Genomic DNA, 20,773 nt, shown 5'->3' with positions numbered 1-20,773 from the left:
CAGCCAAAAAGTGTACCCATGCGATAACTAGACTTGTCTACGTCTAACGGGCGCTTTGATAAATTTATTCGATAGAGTAGGCTCCATCGGATAAATTAAATAGAAAAAGTAAAAGAAAGGCTCTTATAACTCGACAAAAAGATTCTTCAGAAAAAAAGCTTATTTATTAAGCTAGTTATCTTCTTTGTAGAGTTTTAGGTACTCGTTAGATTTTTAAGTAATGAGTAACTTAGTTCATAAAATACGTTTGCTGACAATAGTCCTTTTTACTTTATGAATTCGATTCTTATAATTTTATAAGGTGGATTTTTGTCTCGTAGGTAGAGCAGTTTTTTTTCATTTTAATGTTTAATATTCAAGTCATCGCAGTTTGTCAAAAAGTGTTTGTTAACTCTTTGTTGGGTGTGATTTAATCCTGATACATGTGTGAAAAGCACGTAGATGACACGGTGGAGTGCAGCCAGTCCAAAACATGCACCTATTTCTGTCTCACTCTACCAAGAAAAACTCTATATCTAGATGCCCTTAACTACATTTTCTATTACATTATACTCAAAGACGAAAAATCCCGAAAAGATCCGACAAGAGCCGAAGATCACATCCGTCTTTCGATCAGCTGATAACTAGACTGTGGATAGCGGAGCTTCGATAGATCTATCAGATTGCATTCCGTTCCGCTTTGAGAACAAACGATTTACCAAACTTGAGGAGAGCATTATTTGTCTGAAGAAAACTACGTTACTACGTACATCGCATAGCAATTGTAATTTGATGGGGCGTTTTGCTAGCATTATCTTATTATTAATTTGTATTGCATTACCAAAGTATGTAATACTGTAATAGTAACTAGACAATCGCGATAGCAAAACTGGATCATTTTTGTTTTTTTTTCTCAATAAAAAATGTAAACACTGTCAGAATATTTAAAAAGTAGACCATAATGGTCTAGTGTATTTGTGTATTACAAAAATACTTCATAATAAAATTATTCACAGTTCTTATCACCTTACAGCTGGAAACAGGCTGCTTTTAATTGTAACAATCATCCATTTACAATCAATCGAACTCAAATTGTAAAACAAACGCACACAAGATAAGCGGAACGGAATCCGATACACAATTATATTGAAAACCAATCGGGCGAGCACAAAGGACACGAATTGACATTATTTGCCCTCACTCGAATTCCTTGAGCAATCTGCTCGACTATACTGAGTAATTATAGAGACTGTTGGTGCCGATGTACATATTATTACTTAAGTAAATATTAAATAAGATAGAGACATTTGGTATATATGTATATGTGTGTTGTGTATTTGTCACATCATTCACTTTGTTTGGTTTATGGACAATCTGGTGTCAGACTTTTGATGTGATTTAAGCAACGCTTGAAAATCCTCAGGTGTGCTGGCTTGGTTTCCGAACGATGTTTTCCTTCACCGTATTTAGTAAATAATTGCCTTGTGTTACGCAAGTGCAGTGCAATTAAAAAATACATTTAACGAGAAATATAGCATAATAAAAGAGATCATTCAAGTTAAAGAAGATTTGGAAATAACTGTTTAAGATTTCTGGTTCAGGTTTTTGGAAAAACAATTGTAAACAGTGTATATGTCAAGTGTCAGTGTATATGTCAACTGTTGGATACTAGTCATTCATTACCACAATCACGTTCAAACGCAATATACCAGTTACGATGAAATTTAAATTTAATTTCAGCATAAATTCAAACGTATTATAAAGTAACATTGTGTTTTCATTGTATATAAATTGTGAACTCCATTGTTACTGCATTCAGAACTAATGTTTTCAATTTCAGTAAAGTGAACACGAATCAATATTCTAAATTGATCTTTCAAACGCAAGTCCTATAGGACTATTTATCAAGCCGCCAAGTACACGGGCTACGGGCTACGAGCTACGCCGTAGCACAGTTTATTGAACCGGCTAACACGTGCTACGACTTTGCTACGATAATTTGAATACGTCTAATTCAGGTGCGGTGAACGCTGTATTTCTTCAAGAAAACCATTATTGCTACGGCATACTTTTACTTGCTCAGGCAGAGATGTCTTTTGCCTTATTTTAAGCTTTGAAGAGATTAGCTTATTACTTTAAAATTGATTAAGAATAGATGAAAAAGTCATCAATTTTAACGTTAACTATAAAAAAATGTGCCAACTTCACGATCTTTACCGAAAAACTAGCCTGCTTGCAAAGAAACTCTATTTAATTAAGAAAAACACATATATCTTACAATTAATTAACTACACAGATCAGAAACCTACATACAAATTACATTACTTACATTCAGTAAGACACCTGCGATATATATATCTGGACATTTTTTAAAGGTCAACGGTATCAAACGTTTTTATTGGATACCACTTTCTTTAAAGTCGGGTAAAATTCGAAGCAACTTGTCAACATCGAGTACCATTCCCACAATCCCACATTTAGCAACTGCCTTCGCAATAAACTTTAACACTGCGGTCCAAAGACACGAGCCGTCTACGCCGTAGCAATGTTTATCGAGCCGCCAAACACAGATGCTACGGCGTAGCTCTGTTTGTAAAGTGGATGACTAAACTGAGATAAATATTTTATATTTTAAATCGTCTATTTGCTTTAATAATCTTAACGACTAACGGTACTGTTAGCGATACCAAATATTAAGAAAACATTATACCAAATATTTTGAACAATTTTGGTTATTTTGTTAATTAAAATCTCGCAAAATTTGATGAATAAGTTTTAAAATGCGATATTTTACATCATTACTAATCCCAACACATTTGATTTGATTGGACCCAAAATCCATTTGACAAATTTACATAAAACAAGCAACCTATTAACACAGTGTTGCCATGAATAATAATAAAATGAAGTTATTTTAATGAACGTGTAGGTGTGGAGTGGATTAGGCCGGATTAACGAAGGCTGCTTATTAAATCTACTCGGCTATACAAGATACAAGACCACGAACGGCGCGATACGTTTAATGTCACAAAACTAGGCAGACATATTGTAGACTAATATTTAAGTCATTTTATAACGATAAGTGGTCGTGAGTAAGGGGTAAATGGGTGGTCAGTAGGGTGTCAATGCGAAAGGGTAAAAATGGATCTCTATTACTGAGGCAGCGCTGTCTGTGCGTAGCCGTCATAGCTAGACAATTTGTATATTCACAGTTGATATATTTTGATTACTGCTATAGCAACAAATATACAAAAAAATAGATCGAGTATCTGAGATGGTTTTACGGTTATATTTGTTTTGCAACAGACTAGTTGTCACTTTGCCTATTTACATGAGTGTCGTTTATTTCTTCAGTTACTTGTCTTCAAATTCGTTTTAATTTTGGTTTTTGACTATTTTATTTAATTATTAACAAAATATTTTACTTGCACTTTCGATTTATTCACTGAAATTAATTTAACTCTTTAAAAACGCATCTAAAATTTAACCTACCCCACCTTACCCATAGGCATTACATAACTTGGATTCCAGGATTGCTTCACCAGTGCAGTCTCAATAGACATATCTCACTCTGCGCTGAAGAATTACACGAAATATTCACAAGCATTCTGCTAATGCATTTCCTAGAAAACTTCCGACTCGCAACATTCTTTATAAAGCTCTGACTTACCTACATTCTAAAACAAGTCTGATTTATTGCACGTGCCTGGTATCGTAAGTTTTGTGGTGTAAATAGCATGTGGAAATGTAGAATGTTGCCGTATTTCCTGTCTGTCTAGCTTATAATGGTACTTTATTTTTTAATAAAACAAGTGGTTGTTGGAGAGTCGCTTATGGCTTTTATATTTCTTCAATTTACAATATTGATTTATCAAATCACATGCACAACACCATCAATCTTAACAACGATTTGGTTCAAGCTGTATGTTTAGAAATTCGTTGGGTAAACTAGCAGTCAAGATTAATTAATTAAATAGTAAAAAATAATAACAAAGGTTTACTAACTATAAAATAAATACGAAAAATTAATGTTTACATAAACATACCAACACCTCGTTCCTCAACTCACAAAACCTCAAAGATTCCATCATTGTATGAAAGACTGTGAAAGAAGGTAAAAGGTTTTTTTTCTTCTGCTAGTCTTTATGGCCTTAATGTTCTCAAAATAAGAGTTTTAGTCACTGCAATTTCTTGATTTCAGGTTTAAAAAGAATTCAAGTCACCTCAAAATATTTTCTTTCAGTATTTGTCAAATATCTCAATATTATCTAGCAGACTACATCTGCGAGTATGTTTATAACACCGTAAATCTCAACGTATTCCATATTTCAGAAGTATTCGGAAAATATTTTAGAATTCCTTTACTACTGTCATACGTGTAACCACCAGATGAAGACGCATAACACATGCATTTGCGGTGTGACATCTCTTTACCAATGTGCATGCATTTGTAACGCAAGGGAAAATATGCCTTAAAGTTGTAGTGTTACGGTTACATTTTCCATCGACAAAAGCGTCTATTATAGGATATTTTGTAAAATTCGTTTTTATATTAAAGTCTTCTTAGTCAATGGTTTTTTATGCTTAAAAGGCGTCTCGACTACAAAAGCGTGTATCATTATTATCTAATAAAGGTATAATTCTCGTGTTTATAATTAAACTCCTCCGAAACGGCTCACCTATACTCATGGAATTTTGTGTAGGTCACAGGACAACATCTATTTTTTTATATTTGTAATGTTTTGTCTTCACCAAAAAATCCTTAGAATTCTTTTAAATGGCAAAACAACATGTGCCGGAACTACTATTATTTTTATACATACGAACATCGTTAAGTTACCATTATAATTTGCACATCTTTATACCTTTCACCCCGTACAACAAGGTACAGATATTTTTTAGTGAATTATTGTCGAATCCCAAATGTTTTCATAGTACCAGCATTGTCTTGAGTCCCCACATTTTTTCCACAATGCGTTACATTACATCTGACGCCGGCTGACGCTGTTCTGACTCGACACGGCTGAGATTTACAACACTCGCAATAAATCAATAAGAAGGCTCTGTCAGTATTAAATTTACAAGTTTAGCCATTTTATTTCACTCCGCAAACGTTTTGTGTCTTGTCGTAACAATTTTATTTGCTTTTTGATTTTCTTCTGAATTTTTAATTTCGGTTTGAGTCTTGTTGTGTTTTGTGGGGCTGTTGTTGTGCAGTTGTTCATATCTGTGCAATCTTGGGAAAAAAATACATGATATTATTCTTGCCCACTTGAGTATTTCTTTATACTTGTAAATGGCAGATAACTTTACCACGCAATTGAATTTAAATATATATAGCTGATATAAGCGCATGTTCAACATATTGAATTTAATTATAATATAATATCCAAAGGTTGTCTGTAAAAGATCGCTTTTAGCGATAAGACCTTTGTGGCGTCATGTAACTATTTATTTATATAAATCCTGTGTACTTATGTGGTGTGCAATAAAGAATATTCTATCTATCTATATCCACCTGTAATTCACAATCAAACAGTGTTTTCACATACATACACTACAGAAATACACAAAACACTTAGTTATTAATAAGTAACTCCGCCATTACCGAACTCATTTTAGGCTGTAACACAGTAAGCGCGCGTTTAAACCAAACCTACGAAAAGTTAGCGGCAGATTGTATACCTACGCACTGTGGGAGAGTTAAAGAGAAACTAAACTGCATTCTTGTCAGCGACTGTTCAAGCGCTGCATAAACCTTCTTTCAAAGATGGAATAGGCTAACTACAATGACTCGTAATTTTTACTAGCCGTTGTCGTTGTCTACTAATCGGAAATGATCCCACGGGAACATAAAATCAGAAGAAAAACGATCCTGTGTGTTAATTCTGGTTATAAACTATCTCTCGTACCGAGTTTCGTCATAACATAAGTATGCTTCATTCATATTTAAAAAGAAAAGTGTATGTGTGGAAATACAATAAACAGTTTTACACTCGCTCACAGTCAACAGCTGACATCGCGATTGGTTTGAACGCGTCCTAAGTGATGGGAAGTTGAAACATTCATGGTGGTCTAAAAGGGGATCCATGTCAGACATTCGTCTCGACCATAGATTAACTCGGGTGCGTGCGGTCGTGTTACGAACCGAACTCGATTCGGGTTTCAATGTCATTAATAATTCTTAACGACTTAGCGCGGTTAGCATTGGAACTAATTTATTGAAACATGGGGCTTGGTTTTTTATGTAACCATAGCAGGTAATTCTATTAGAGTTTCAGTATCTACGTATAACTTAGCTTTGTAAACTATTTGGTGGGTTCTATAATGGTAGGGGGTTTCAATAAGCCAATAATCGATGAATGCATGCGGTGCACCTTAACGCCAAAACTACTCGGCAGATTTTAATAAAACTAGGCAATAACCTAACTTACTTAATTGTGTTTTTTTGAAATTTAACTTCTAAAACTACTGAAATTAACAAACCGGCTACTTTTTATCATTTTTTAATAACATAAGCATTTATGATGAACCACGGTTAACACCGAGGAGCACACTCACTTCTTCATAAAGGTACCAAGGTTAAAGAGTGTGTGTGGTCCACAGCTGCAGCTACGACTACTTGGAGATCACGGAGGTGGGCGCGGATAACAGCAGCGAGCATGCGCACGCGCAGGAGTGGCAGCTGCACGACGCGCACGACGGCTTCAGCTCGGACACGGAGGTGAGGAGTGATAATACTTACTTTTTAGCTTTCTCTTGAAGATTACGATGACTTTTACTACTATTAGTTAGTCTGCCCAAAATGCAGGATGAGCGTTATTTTAGAAGAACTAAATTAACTCTAATCAAAGAAGTATCGATCTCGCTAGTCTATGTTCTAATCAGAGCTGAAATAGCAGCCATCAGTGTGAGATAAAGAGAAATATAATACAATAAAAAATATTGTATAAAAAATAGAATATCAAATATATAACAGTTAGGCCACGGGTGCACTATAGGTTTTCGGGTTGCGGTATAATAACGCACCGCAGTGTTATAAAATATAATTTAACTACGCTGACGTTAACAACAGAATCACTACAGCGGTGAAAAAATTGTCCGTTCTCGCTATATCGTGTTATATGTAGTGCACTCATAGTTATAAATGTAATCTACGAAAAAGAAAGAAAAGGCAAAATAAATATTTAAAAATGTCATAGTAGATATGTCGTAATATAATTAATTTATACATTAATCAAAATAGTGTATATAATATTCTTTTAATTATTTAGAAAAAGTTAGTTTGCCTAGTTGACAGCTGCTGATGACATGAATATTTATTATTGTTTTTTTATTAATTAACTTGTTTGTTTTACAACTTTTGTTCGACAAGTTTTCTCATACATTATTTAAAATTATCAATTTATATTGTGACATTAGTCTGTCCAAATTTTTTACCATTGTTTCTGAATATTAATATATTCAAAATGATTATTCATAAACATAATAATAATTACAACCTAGAAAATTTCAAGAAACTTTGACATCCCTAGCCATTTAGGGATTTAATTAAAAGGCTACATGTCGAGTTGAAATACCGATTCTTCTGCTTAAAGATATTTTGGAACATGACCTAGACAGAGAGAATTCTACAGAGAGTGGCCTGTCTACATATACCCTTACCACAGAGGTAGAATATATTAAGATTAAATTAAATCTCAACAAATCTTTCTCAACAGATTTGGGAAGAAACCGAGACCCAGTTACCGGAGTCAGATGCGATCAGCGCGGGCTGGTCGCGCGACGCGCACGCGACGCACGCGCGGCGCCTGTGCGGCGACTGGAGCGGCAAGCTCAAGCTGCTGCGCTACCAGTCGCGCGGGAACGTGCTGCGCCTGCGCTTCCGAGCCGACCACTCCAGACACTTCGCCGGATTCAGGGCGAAAGTTACTGTTACTGATTGTAAGTATTATTATTTACTAGCTTTTCGCTCGCGTCGAGGTCGGTTATTTCGCGTTTCCAAGAGAACTCTTCAAAATTCCGGGATAAAAACTATCCTATGTTCTTTCTCAAGGTCAACTCTATCTCTGTACCAAATTTCATTCAAATCGGTTCAGTGGTTTAGACGTGAAAGCGTGACAGACAGACAGACAGAGTTACATTCGCATTTATAATATTAGTAAGGATAAGGATTAATAAGTGCTTGCTAAGTTCGGACTTATGACCAAGGTTTCCTCTTTGAAACTTTAACATTTTATAGTTTAGGCTCGTAATAGGAATCACGTGAATTTTATAATTATATAAAAATCGAATAATATTTTAAATTAGATAAAATATACGTACACTTTTTGCCGCCGAAGTGTGTATTCAAGTTTTCACAACCGAATGAATGTATGTCTTAATTTTCCATAATGACGTCACGTACTAGTAATTAAAGCTGACAGAAATTGGTCGAGACCAACCGTGTGTACTGAAGTGACGTCATACATACTAGTTGGAAATTACCTCAAGTTATAGCACATGAAAATATTATACAAAACAATGTACCGCCATTTCCAACTTCGATTTTAGACTTCATAAGAACGGCAAAGTCTCCTCGAATGCTTTTTGTTTTTAAACTTCCGTCATAACGTCATTTCCGGATATTTCATTTAAACAGCGCGAAACTTGGCGGAGCGGCGTCCGGCGCGTGCGATGCAACCAGTACTCCCTACCTTCAGAGCTGGATTCCATTTAACTTTTAATAATATTAAACTCGGCATCAACTTTTAAAACTCAGAATCCAAGAGACAAGCAACTAAGTCCGTCCGTCTCGGAACTTTGTCTCTCCAATCTGATTGTACAACTTATATCACCACCCGCAAAGGATTTAAAGAAATTATAATAAAACTTTTATAGATATAGAACTTCAGCGTCCATTCAGAAAAAATATATTTCTACGTGTTTCGTTTTTCAAAGACAACTTTTCGCTCTGTTCCGTGCGGACGGTGGAACGAAACGGGACTATAGGACAAATAAAGTTGGCAACTTTAGTCTATTGTGCCTCGCATAACACCTTTAGTACCTGGATTTAAAGTTTGGAATCGCGTAACACTGACAACAATGGGTGCAAAGTTGTCGATGCAGTTAACCTAGCCTTAACAGCGTGTGCATAGAGTGTATTATTGAGTGGCGGGGATTATGTTATCTAAGTTGGTGTTGTAGAGCGAAGCGGGTTGAATAATGCGCAGTCTAGTTTTAATTAACCGCGGCTATGTAAGACTCCGAGCTCCCGCTCGCTCCCGAGTTTCGATGTTTTTTATTCGGACTGTACGAGCTCGTTCTTAATGTTTGATTATCGACTGCACAATAGGTTTTAAAACGATTGAAAGCACTCTCAATCGAGACGAGAAAATGTTTTATGAACAAAGTTATAGAAAGATTTCATGCGTCATTAAAAGGGAATTAGCAAGGAAATCTTGTTATTACCATCAATAGAATAAAAATATGTTCCATGTACAGATATATGTGGTCTATAGAATGAGTCAACCAAGAATAGTTCAGAACAAGAGAGATACTAATGAAAACTATCATTAACGATGCTATTGAAAATCAAGCTTAATACAGCGACGTTTTTGCGCGAACAGGTGAAGTACAGTTCACCGCACAGCAGTAGTTTTACGAAGGAAATGCTTTAATAAAGGTGTTCAACATGTGTGGCGAATTGTATCCTATTCATTTGAATTCACAAGTGACCTTATTGCAAATGGTGTCAGATTTATAAAGTTTACATTGAACGACACCGCTTCCTTAGTGCCGTACTCTACAGCACGCTGTCGCTCCATAAAAACAAAACAAGGTTAAGTTGATAAAAAAGAATTTGCCACTTAAACAAATGTTTGAGGCCAATACAAAGCACTGCGAGTTCAAATTTCAACCAGAAAAAAAAAAACTTTAGTCGATTTTAAATGGTGGCTGGGTGTTTTAAATAAGGAACATCAGAACTATGGTTTCACAGGCATAGTTTATATTATAATGGAACCCCAAAGATATATCACAAGTCATTTATATCTTAAAGTAAACCCGTGTTCGGCGAAAAGCTAAAAGCACTTGAGATTATCCTTAATTATTCATGGCGCACGTAAACATATCCAATATACATTCGTTTAATTTTAAAAGCTTCTATTCTTTCGTATTTCTAAGAACACGCTACGTGAGACGGTAACTCATAAAAGCCGAGCCGAAAAAAATACACATTATAATAACTTGGAAAAGTCAAATAACGCACCCCGCATCACATAATACTCGACGCCAGACTTTACATGACGGCATTAAGCTACACGCAATACATTGCCTCTTCAAAATAACAACACGAAACCCTTAATGAACGTTCTCGTCAATGTATAGCGTGGAGTTTGCTTTCATGAAATGTGTGGGTTAATTAGTAGGGGTTTGGAAGCCGGTGCCATGGATAATCTGTGTACGGACTGCGGAGTCGAAATCCTCTACAATAATGGAATTAGTGTTGAAAGCTGTTAAACTATGCCCGCTGATGATAACAACCGTTGCCAGTGTTGCCACTAGTCCAAATTCGAAAATTATTTTCGTTCGTATTTTAAAATTTATTGTGCAAAGAGAATAGCGTAGCATGGAGGTTTTAGTGTGATAAGATTTTAATTAATATTGGTTCGTGTTGTTCGAGCGGTGTTTGTTTAAAAGCTGTATATTATCGCAATTTATGTTCTCCACGTGTCGAACGTAACGTTTATTCAGAAAATTAATCACTGTTAAACTTGTTGAAAATAGATTTATCTAAATTTAATATTGTTTCAGTAAACGTTTTACAATATTACACCCATTAATATCTATTGCTAATTTTTCACCTCACATTAAAAGTACTTAGAACTAATTCAAATATTATTTTTCTGCCAATAAGCAAGTAACAATGTACCTTTCAGGAGTCTAATTCTACTTTTAAGTAATGGTCCAGGCTTTTCAATACTTCTAAGACGCACAGACAAGATTACACACATGTCTGTGACGTCAAGACAATTGTCGCGTTGCGTAAATTGCTCGTGACACTGTGTAAATTGGCGTCAAGCTGGCATGTCTTTAGCTTTCACTGTCTGCTAGCTGTTACAACTTGATACAATGGCTACAATTGTGGGGGAATTCTATCTTCTGAAGACAGTCGTCTATTGTTTTTATTTAAAGTAGATTTAAGTTGTCATGGCATAATGAAACATGGCATACAAAAATAGAGATAGATTTACCAAGATTTAGAAAGCTCTGTTGCTTTTTAAATAAAAACAGGTTTCTAATAATTTATTTATTCAACCGTCGAGAGTCATAATAATCTGGTTTATTCTGGAAAACCTTTTAGAGCTATTATAAAGTTTGTATTTACCCCGCTAGATCTATTAACCGCGTTTGACATTATAATTATATTATTCACAAGCGATGGAGCTTCTTCAATTTATAGATTTTAAAATAATTCTAAACCTACTTAAATGATGCAACGGTTTTTAAAGCCGGGGAAATATGTTTTTATTTAAGCTGCAGCACACCAAACAAAAATGAATACAAAATTATATAATACTTCATTCACGCAATAAGCCAATACAATTAACGTTTCCTGAAGTATTTCCTCTTAAAATTCATAAATCTAAAGGCATCCAGTCCATTAAACCAGTAAATTCATATTCTAGAACTGAAATTTGAATAACAGCGTTCCCATTCGTTTGCGAGTGAATGAATGAATGAGACTAGTTAACGAGGAAGTACATGCCAGCTTTTTAAAGAGCGAGTATGATCTAACAAGCACCTTTAATACTTGACTTTGGACTGCCGTAGTTATGTAATAGGAAGATATAAGTTAGGAATTTTTGAACATTTTTTTCAACAGTTTTTTGTCTCATTTTCCATTGTATCTTCGCTCCTATTAGTTGCAGCGTGATGTTATATAGCCTAAAACCTTCTTCGAAGAATGGTTGGTCGCTATTGAACATATATTGAAATAGCGCGGTCAAACAAACAAACAAACTCTTCAGCTTTATATGTATACTAGCTGTTGCCCGCGACTTCGTCCCCGTGGGTATAGTGGGTATTAGATATAAGTTATGATTTATACCTGCCCTATTTTTTTCACATTTTCCATTGTATCTTCGGTCCTATTAGTCGCAGCCTGATGGTTTATAGCCTAAAACCTTCCTCGATGAATGGCCTATTCAACACAAAAAGAATTTTTCAATTTGAACTAGTAGTTCCTGAGATTAGCGCGTTCAAACAAACAAACAAACAAATTATTATTAGTATAGAAGCTTTATGTATTAGTATAGATTTGTATAGATTTTGCCTGTAGTATACATATAATATGTATATAGGTATATTCATCTTTACACAAAGAGGATATATAGAAAAAATAAGATGTTTAGTTTCTATAGGTTTAGGAATATTTTCATTCAATGCGCGTCCTTTCCCTGTATACAAGCTACATATCTCCAAGCGCTAACGCTATTGAATCTCTCCGTATGTTGAACTTGTATTGATAAGTCAAAGTCACGTTACCTTTCATTCCTATACATTTGTAATTTTCTATTCTTATGCGATGTAACATTGTGTAGGAGGATCTCAAATGTCATCTTACTCGGCGGACTCTATCATGGCGATATATACTTTTTTCTTTTATTATTTCGCCGATCACAAAGTAATTATTGTCCAACAATGTCATTAATAATTCAAGCCGGAAACTTATCTGAATACAGCCTCAACGAGCTTAGTTGTTTCTTCCTCTTTAGCGTCCATTTAATATTTAGAAGGGACACGTCCCAATTAAAGCTTCAAATGTTTATAGCTACGCACGAAGGAGTACAATGCCGTATCTAAAATAATATAGTGCTGTAGAAGACTTTTCTATTATCGAAATTAGGTTGTTAAAATGAAAATTATCCGCGCTGAAAAAGGTTATCAAATATGCAATTCAGCGTAAAGCAAAATATATATGCAGGATGTTGGTAAACTAATTACACATGTTGATCGTAGGACATCCAAACTGCGAAGGGTATGCGAAACTGAGTGCTGTCCAATGTAACTTGACCTTCAAAAAGTGCTACTTGGTAGCGTAACTTGAATAAATTACTTTTGAATTTGATTGATCTAATTATAGACACATATAACTACATAAAAAATTGACAACAATTTTTAAATTAATTTTTTCCTAAATAATTATAAGTTTTCTATAGTGTGTCCACAAAAGTAACCACTTTTTACAGTCTTATATTGTTTATAAGCTGCATTTAATAAATAAACACGTTCCATCTTTTAATGCAATACGACCACCGAAGAAAAACGCTCGCAATACTTAATTAAAACACTGTTAAAGCATTTGGAATACTAATTAAGTACCAGTTTACACTAGTCTTCGTTTTTCTTTGTATAATAATGAGGAAGATTCGCTTCTCTTATTTAAATGTAAAGAATAATGTGTTGAAAACGGTAAAATAATTTAGTCTGCCTGGAAAATAACTTCATTTTTATCTCTGCTTATAATTACCATCATGTGTTAATAACTTCTGGTCATAGCGGAAAAGGGTACTTTTAGAAAGAAAATCCCTCCTTCCCGTATTTAAAACCGATTCGGCCAAAACACACATATGTTACATACATGTGCCTTATTCGAGACAGACACAGATAATCTCTAAATTAGGACTTAAAGGATGGACACATTTATAAAACTCTTTTTTTACAAATAACTTGCAACGAGTCCTTCCGAAAATAATATCGTTTTTACCTAAACAACTTAGAGTAAATTAGGTACCAAAACATTTCTTGAACTAACAAAAGAATTTAGTACCTAAACTGTATTTGTTCTTATTGGTTATCGAGTAACATTTGAAATTGCTTTTCCCAAAGTATAATAAATCAAGCCTTTTTGTTTCTCGTTTCTCTTAATTCGCTCCTGATTGGTATTTGAGACGCAACGTGGGGAAGAACGTGATTCGGTTACTGTGTGGTTTAGTTTTCAAGGTCATTCAATTCAAGGTAATACAGAAATCACGGCTTCGATTACATGGACATGGTTTTTAGACACAGAAGAGAAATTGACGTTTTTTCTTCTTTAATACTTACGTATATTTTTTTCATGTGATCCCTTTTTCTCTCTCTCCACTTCTTTGCATATGGAAAGAATTATATGATACTTGTCGGAATCAAGTTGACAGACTTTGCTCGTCCAAACATTTATCGGTTTTCGAGGTCATTTGTTTTTTTTACAACGCACGCTATCATTCCACATTCCGGTCCTTATATCGTTCGTCCTTGATCATAGACCTCTTAAAAAATCTAAACAAATGGCTATTTAAACATTTAAATCAAATATACCAAGACACCAAGTTTAAGTGCCTGCCAAAATGAGTAATTGTGTAGGTGTTACCTTGGGTATTCTGCTGATTCATATCATAAAGTGGCAATAAGTTTTAATTCGTCGCATTACCGTCTATTTCTCACTCCGTTGCCCCGAGCCACGAACTTATAAATATTTCATGTCCTGTCACCGTCACGTGACGAAATCACAGCTATGTTATCTGAAAAGTTTAGCGGAAATGTTGGTCGGATAGATATTTATCAGCGGTTATTTTTAGTTTTTAAGGTAAAAGGCGTGTTGGAGAACATAGAGTTTTTTTGTAAATGGCCTCGATGCAGCGTAACTTTTGTCACCTTTACCATATTTTGACTTTCAATTTTTCTTTACATTAAATACTACTAATACTAATATTACATAATGCACCAAACTGACGGATACATCAGTTAAGCCTTACTTTTAAGATGCCATGAGGGATGCAGTAGAATAGTTTTGGATATAGAATACAATTACGTAACGTGTTTATGTAAATCCTTCCACTGGATGCCAAGACTTATCTTATCTCATTCCAAAACTTCCGCGATCTAAGCTTTGTTTTATTTTAACAGCAAAATCAAATTCTAACTTGTTTTGCTAAACGCAAATTCAATGTATGAAGTCCCATGAACCCCCAAAACTTTTAAACGAGCAACGGAACCCGAATTCATGATAGTTTTTGTCCACAGCCCAGTCGTGTATGGACTCAAAACAAGTGTTATTCAGCGGGCACTGCTACCTTTTCTCCGGCTACCCCAAAGCGTCTTGGGCGACTGCCAAACAGGTAAGTTTTCAGAGCTTAATTAGCAGTAGTTCGTCGAATACGTATTCACTTGGCAACAATATCGAATGCTCGAGCCAGGAAGTTTGATTCCGACGTTGATATATTACGCGATAGACTTGTGAACTGTTGCTATGCAGTAGTTCGAGTTCAATATGCTGAAATGGGCAGAAATGTTTTGGAGAATTAGATGGATTGTGTAGACGACTATATGCGAATGAAGTGTATTGACAAAAACTAGGGATGGATATAAAAACACAGAAATAGGAATAGAAGAGGTAAATAGTTTGGAAAATATATTCCGTGTATTTTAAGGGAACTAGATTTCCATACTAAGCAGCTAAAGAATAACTATTGCTTTAGACTAATTGTATACGAACAAAAGTTCAATAAAGAGCCAATTAGTTCTCACTACCAGTGTCATTCAATGAGAACATCCACAAAGCAATATTTTAAGCAGTTTTCTCTTTGCCACAAACTCATAAAGCCCAAAAATAACGCGCTTTGAATCACAGCCTCGTCTGTGCATATGTTATGAATACGCGCACTAAGCTAAGAGACCAAAATGAATCGGCTTAGTAAGTGAAGCCAATCAAAACGCTAAAAAAGCCTGGCGAAAAAAATTAGCTATCAAAATATTTGTTATGTTAGATTTATTTATTATTATTAATTTAAAATAAATCAGTAGTACAACTATGGCGAAAGATAAGTGCATGGATGTTCGTTATGTATTCATAACGCCAGGACGATTAAATATATATAGATGAGAATTGGAAAACATGCGAATTACTATCTAAAACATCACAGAATCTACAAGTAGGTAGCATTTGCTCATTATTTTACCATACAACTTTGAAAAAGAAATTTAACGGTCAAAACATAAGCCTCCAACTAATACGTTATAAAAAACGCTTATCACCAGTATATCCAGCCAGTTGTCATTGCGAAGGAGGTCAGATAAGAACCCGTCTTAAAATTGGACAACACAACACCCAAGTGGACGGTCCTAGTCCCTTTCTCGTAATCCCAAATGATTTATGTCCTGGATCCCTTGTCCTCCATACAAACGACGCGTTAAGTTAAACGTGTGAATGTATCTCCCGGCAAAGAAGTATAATCCCGGTATAAATGTTAGGGATTCTTTAATCGTTGTCATTTGAATGGTACCATTAATCCTAACGTACTCAGTTAACCCAAGGGTTGTGTTTTGTTATTGTTTGGTGAAACAAAACATGGATTCAAAATGTAGCCAGAGGACAAACTATTTCGCAGAATCACTGGAGCAACTTTTTATGACTGATTGACTAATTTTTGCCCTTGCAATTGACAACACGATACGTTGATTCGTACAACACGATATTTCAAGAACAAATTTTCGATGTTCTAGTCTGTTGATTCTTCAAAAAGCCCTAATACAGACAAACCGAAATTATAACTTAAACAAATCAGTAATAGCCTAATATGAAAAATACTTCGTACAATATTTAGCCGATTTGAACAATGCCTAAACAGGCAGTTTTAAAAAGATTTAATGTTTAAATTAGAAGACTTAAACTTCTGTTCAAAAGCAACTGTGCAAAATAAAGTTTGATGTCAATTAGAGTTATTCACACTAAGGATAACAAAGTGATATTAAAAACTCTTTGAAGTAATTTGCAATAAAATCCTTTATTTACTTAGTGACATCAAAGTCAAACGAACAAAAAAGAACAGGAATAAGTAATTGAGACTTCCTGACATAAAGAAAAACGTAACACTTTGTACTTTACGCGTAATCCTTCTGAGAACTGTCCATCTGGGTGACCTGCACCCTTACCATGAAATCCAAAAACAAAATTGCCGTCGTCGGGTAAGCGAGACGCCGATACGTACATTGTAGCGCGCTATCTCGCTCCCACAACAGCAATAGTCCTGCTTAAAGTGGTCGTGGTAAATGGTACATCGTAAGCTTTACAACAGCATTACATTGTCCGTTCAGCTTAGGGACTGGACTCACAGAGCGTCTTGTTTTTAGGGTTTCGTAATGCAATGGCTAAAACCGTACCATACTTACTCCTATTTGAGTATTTATTAAGTTTTAGTGGAGAAATACTTTAATATGGTTACTTCGATTTTAAAGTGCACATTTTTACTGAAAGTTGACAAAAAGTTGTTATTTTAAAAGTGGTGTAATTTTTTTTCAGTTTTACCACATTCAGATTCTGAACAAAGGTTTTAAGTTCAGCTAAATTTCTATATTATAACGAGAAAAGTCTCCCACATATATTTTCGTTTCCATCAGTGGAACCCGCGACAAGTCTCCTAGTCGCAAGTTACACTTTTTCATAGCACCGACGCCATTGTTCTGGCCTAAATAACAAAGTGATGGACGAGCTGACAGTGTGATTATAGTCTTTATTCTTAATACTAAAGAGTTTTTACCTTATTTTAATCCCGTAACTTTAGGCAGCTGTAATTATTATGTTCTCTTGACCTGGTTAAACATTTTGTGGTTTGTAAACTTTGCCGGCTCGCTTTTAAAATATTTATAGGTGAAGTCTGAATTTATGCTTTTTCGTGTTTAACAAAATACCGCGTTTAATGATGTGCTATTACATTGTGAAGGCAAATAATGGCCGAAGGCAATTATTGCTTTAAAATTGTGGTACAATAATTCGTTTTTAGAGAGCTCTGAATACATTGGCAAAAAGTAGGTATTCATTTATACCACCTGACGTAATGAAGCAAATGAAGAAATGAAGCTTGGTCAAACTCGATATGAAAGGATCGCTTGAATGTCGGCACTATTAGTTAATGATGTCCGCGTTAAGGTGACAGGGTGCGCAAAAAACTGCGTGAACCCGTGATTTGGTTGATACCTACCTAAATATTTCTGTCTAGGTATGCGAAGGCCTGAGCATGCATTTATCATCTGTGCACTCAGCGGACGAAGAGCGCTTCATAGTCTCAGGGATCCGGCAAAGCAGCGACTACAGCGCTGGGTCTGTCTACTGGCTCGGAGCAAGGCAGGGGACGGAAGACGGGGATAGCTTCAGCTGGATCGATGGAAGCGCTGTCGGGTACCAAGGCTGGCCGCCGTATAATGATACCGAGGATATCGAAGATGCCTGTTTGGGGGTTCAGGTAAGACGGCAAATGTTTTTTGGTATGACGCTTTTAGTTTTCCGGATATTGGAGCTTTATTTTAATCAAAAATGTTTAGAGAGCAATAGAAACAGACAAGATCAAAAGGGCCTTCCTACTACTTAAAGTAAGATAGTCATAGTTATTGAAGTGGGACACCGCTCTACAACATGTAGTGCGCTGTCTTGCTTACACAAGCTACTTTAAATAATAATGGGAGCCTCTCGTTGACCATAATATGTAATCAATTGCGAATGATAGCCAAAGAATTTGAATCAAATATAAGAGAGATTATTTACATGCGTTCATTCAAAGACGTTCCCATTATTTGTTACTAACTAAATCACTCAAAATATATCTTCCGCAAGCACAATCTTCACCGCCTCAATCTATGTTACTCGAAGTTTCTTTAGCGAACTATTAATTGGATTACCATAAAGAGATTGGGGGCTTAATAAATTACCGAGGCTTCATAAGCAGATAGTGATAACGCACGTATAAATGTGGCTACATAGTTAATGTTCAAAGATAGTTTCAAGCTAAACTTCTTAAATAGTTTATCCTGACTTTGTCATGCGTTTACCCCGTTGGTTTGAGATTAACAAAGGAATTACAACTTGAAGTTTGTTTAGAGGAACTTTTTTGTTAAGTTTTGAACTTTACTTGCGAGTTTATGCATAACTCGGTTTAACGGGGCCTTATAGTCCAGGGAGGGACAACAGGGTGTTGATGGAAAGTGTTTTTGTGTTTAGTATAAAAGTTGGTCCCTTAAAAATCTAAGTTATGGTGACATTTTTGTTATATCACTATTGAAATGAATGCTGTGTTTGGGTATGGCACTGTTAATTCTGTTATTAAAATTCATTAGATCCTGAACTTTTTTTGCATTCTTTGAAACTTTGACGGTATCTGTAACAATTCTTAAAACTCGGCAATATTGTAAGTACTCATAAAAAAAGCATGTACTCTTTTGACGAAGATGTTGAATATGATACATTGATGATTGCAGTGGAAATCATCTCTAGTGCCATCACAGCCCAGTGGACTGTATTGGACGCTCCACAAGTGCGCCGTGACCGGTGGGTATGTGTGCAAGCGAAGGCTGAACCCGGAACACATCGTGAAGAACAGGACTGTTGAGGGCGCGTCAGGTAAGGAATACGGTGATCTTAATAATGAAGCCCATATGGACATAACAGTTAGTTAGTTATTACGCTGTAAATGTACACAAATACTGATAAAAATTAGCATAGTAATAATAATATTCTGGATTTACCAAAAAATAATATGAAATTCAGAGAACATACGTCGCAACTCTTCAACCAATAACCTTTTCCGAAGTAAAACTACATTTTTTTTTCGACATCAAACAGCAACTCTGCTCTACATATAACACATTTACAATGGCGCCCAACGTGGGGCCGCTTAAAATGCCTTTGTACTTATGAGAATCAGTACATACTGTGCTTTAAACTTACTAAACTTGCTTGTTTAATAGGCGCCCTTACGAGCCCTAACCACCCGGGCATGTACGACAACGACCTGGACTACTGGGTGCACGTGGTGGGCCCTCCTGACACGCGGCTGGTGTTTGTCTTCCAAACTGTAGATCTTGAGTACCAGAAGGATTGCCTTTATGATTTCGTTGAGGTAAGGGGCCATTATCAAATTACATAGTTTCTTTTGCTGTTTATTCAATACATTGTAACGTCTATTAAAATTAATTAGTAGTTTTTTTTGTTTCTGATCAAGGCACTGATGTATAAAAGCATCAAATATTGTATTAATGAGATAAAAAGTTTATTTTTAGTCAACGATGTCACAAAACCCAAAAGAGAATGACTCACTTTAGTATCTAATCAATAAGCAAACACCGGAAAATAACTGTGAAATCGCATAATACACAAACAAATTAGATATTACCATACAAAAAGAAGAATCGAATACGTAATCTAATAATTGCATAAATTATGTAAAATAACATAAATATATTCGACCCAAGATTCTTCAAATAAAAAATTCAATTACGAATTTATATTCGTCGTCTTTGTTATAAGTCTTATTCGTTTAGAGACAAATAATTTCCGTTACATTGTTTCAATTATAATTAAATTTTAATACCGGCTGATTGTTTCTCTAAAACCTTGGGGGAATAACAATAATTTTCGCTACTCCTTGTAATGATAGGACTAAGAAACACTGGGTTTGAGAGTAGTTAGGTATCTTGAGATACCCACAGGTAATTTAAATGAAATAGCGTTAATTTATGTTGAAATAATACGTATTACTATCACGCCTGTACTTATTTCCCGATGGAGTAGATCAGGGAAAAAGTAACTACTCTTTGCTTGCTTTTCTGCAAATTATTTGAGGAAAACCATGTTTAATTCAGTCATCATCATTTAGGCGATGGTATGACTACCTTTCGGTTTTCCTTATTCCGTTCTTGTTTCTTTCTCTTTTTATCTCGTCATTTTCCTTGTCCTGTATGCAAGCATGTCGTACTGTCACAATAACCTGGTTAAGGCTGTGAT

The 20,773-nt window shown here is 35.3% G+C and overlaps 2 protein-coding genes across 2 annotated transcripts in view; one reads left to right on the top strand and one right to left on the bottom strand.

Annotated features, from left to right (window-relative positions):
- The window catches only part of LOC113498030 (sodium-dependent neutral amino acid transporter B(0)AT3-like), a 423,880-nt gene that overhangs the window by 136,726 nt on the left and 266,381 nt on the right, over positions 1 to 20,773 (bottom strand). The gene's annotated exons all lie outside the window — the stretch shown is intronic.
- The window catches only part of LOC113498025, a 116,235-nt gene that overhangs the window by 84,785 nt on the left and 10,677 nt on the right, over positions 1 to 20,773 (top strand). Inside the window, exons 7-12 of the mRNA XM_026877906.1 lie at positions 6,586 to 6,703; positions 7,701 to 7,923; positions 15,025 to 15,119; positions 17,997 to 18,239; positions 19,249 to 19,390; positions 19,738 to 19,889. Of these exons, the coding sequence (XP_026733707.1) occupies positions 6,586 to 6,703; positions 7,701 to 7,923; positions 15,025 to 15,119; positions 17,997 to 18,239; positions 19,249 to 19,390; positions 19,738 to 19,889 (973 nt within the window). The remainder of the gene's footprint in view (positions 1 to 6,585; positions 6,704 to 7,700; positions 7,924 to 15,024; positions 15,120 to 17,996; positions 18,240 to 19,248; positions 19,391 to 19,737; positions 19,890 to 20,773) is intronic.

This window comes from Trichoplusia ni, chromosome 10, assembly GCF_003590095.1.
Source record: "Trichoplusia ni isolate ovarian cell line Hi5 chromosome 10, tn1, whole genome shotgun sequence".
Lineage (NCBI taxonomy): Eukaryota > Metazoa > Arthropoda > Insecta > Lepidoptera > Noctuidae > Trichoplusia > Trichoplusia ni.
The sequence above is the reverse complement of the archived record's forward strand: the minus strand, read 5'-3'. Positions and strand labels throughout refer to the sequence as shown.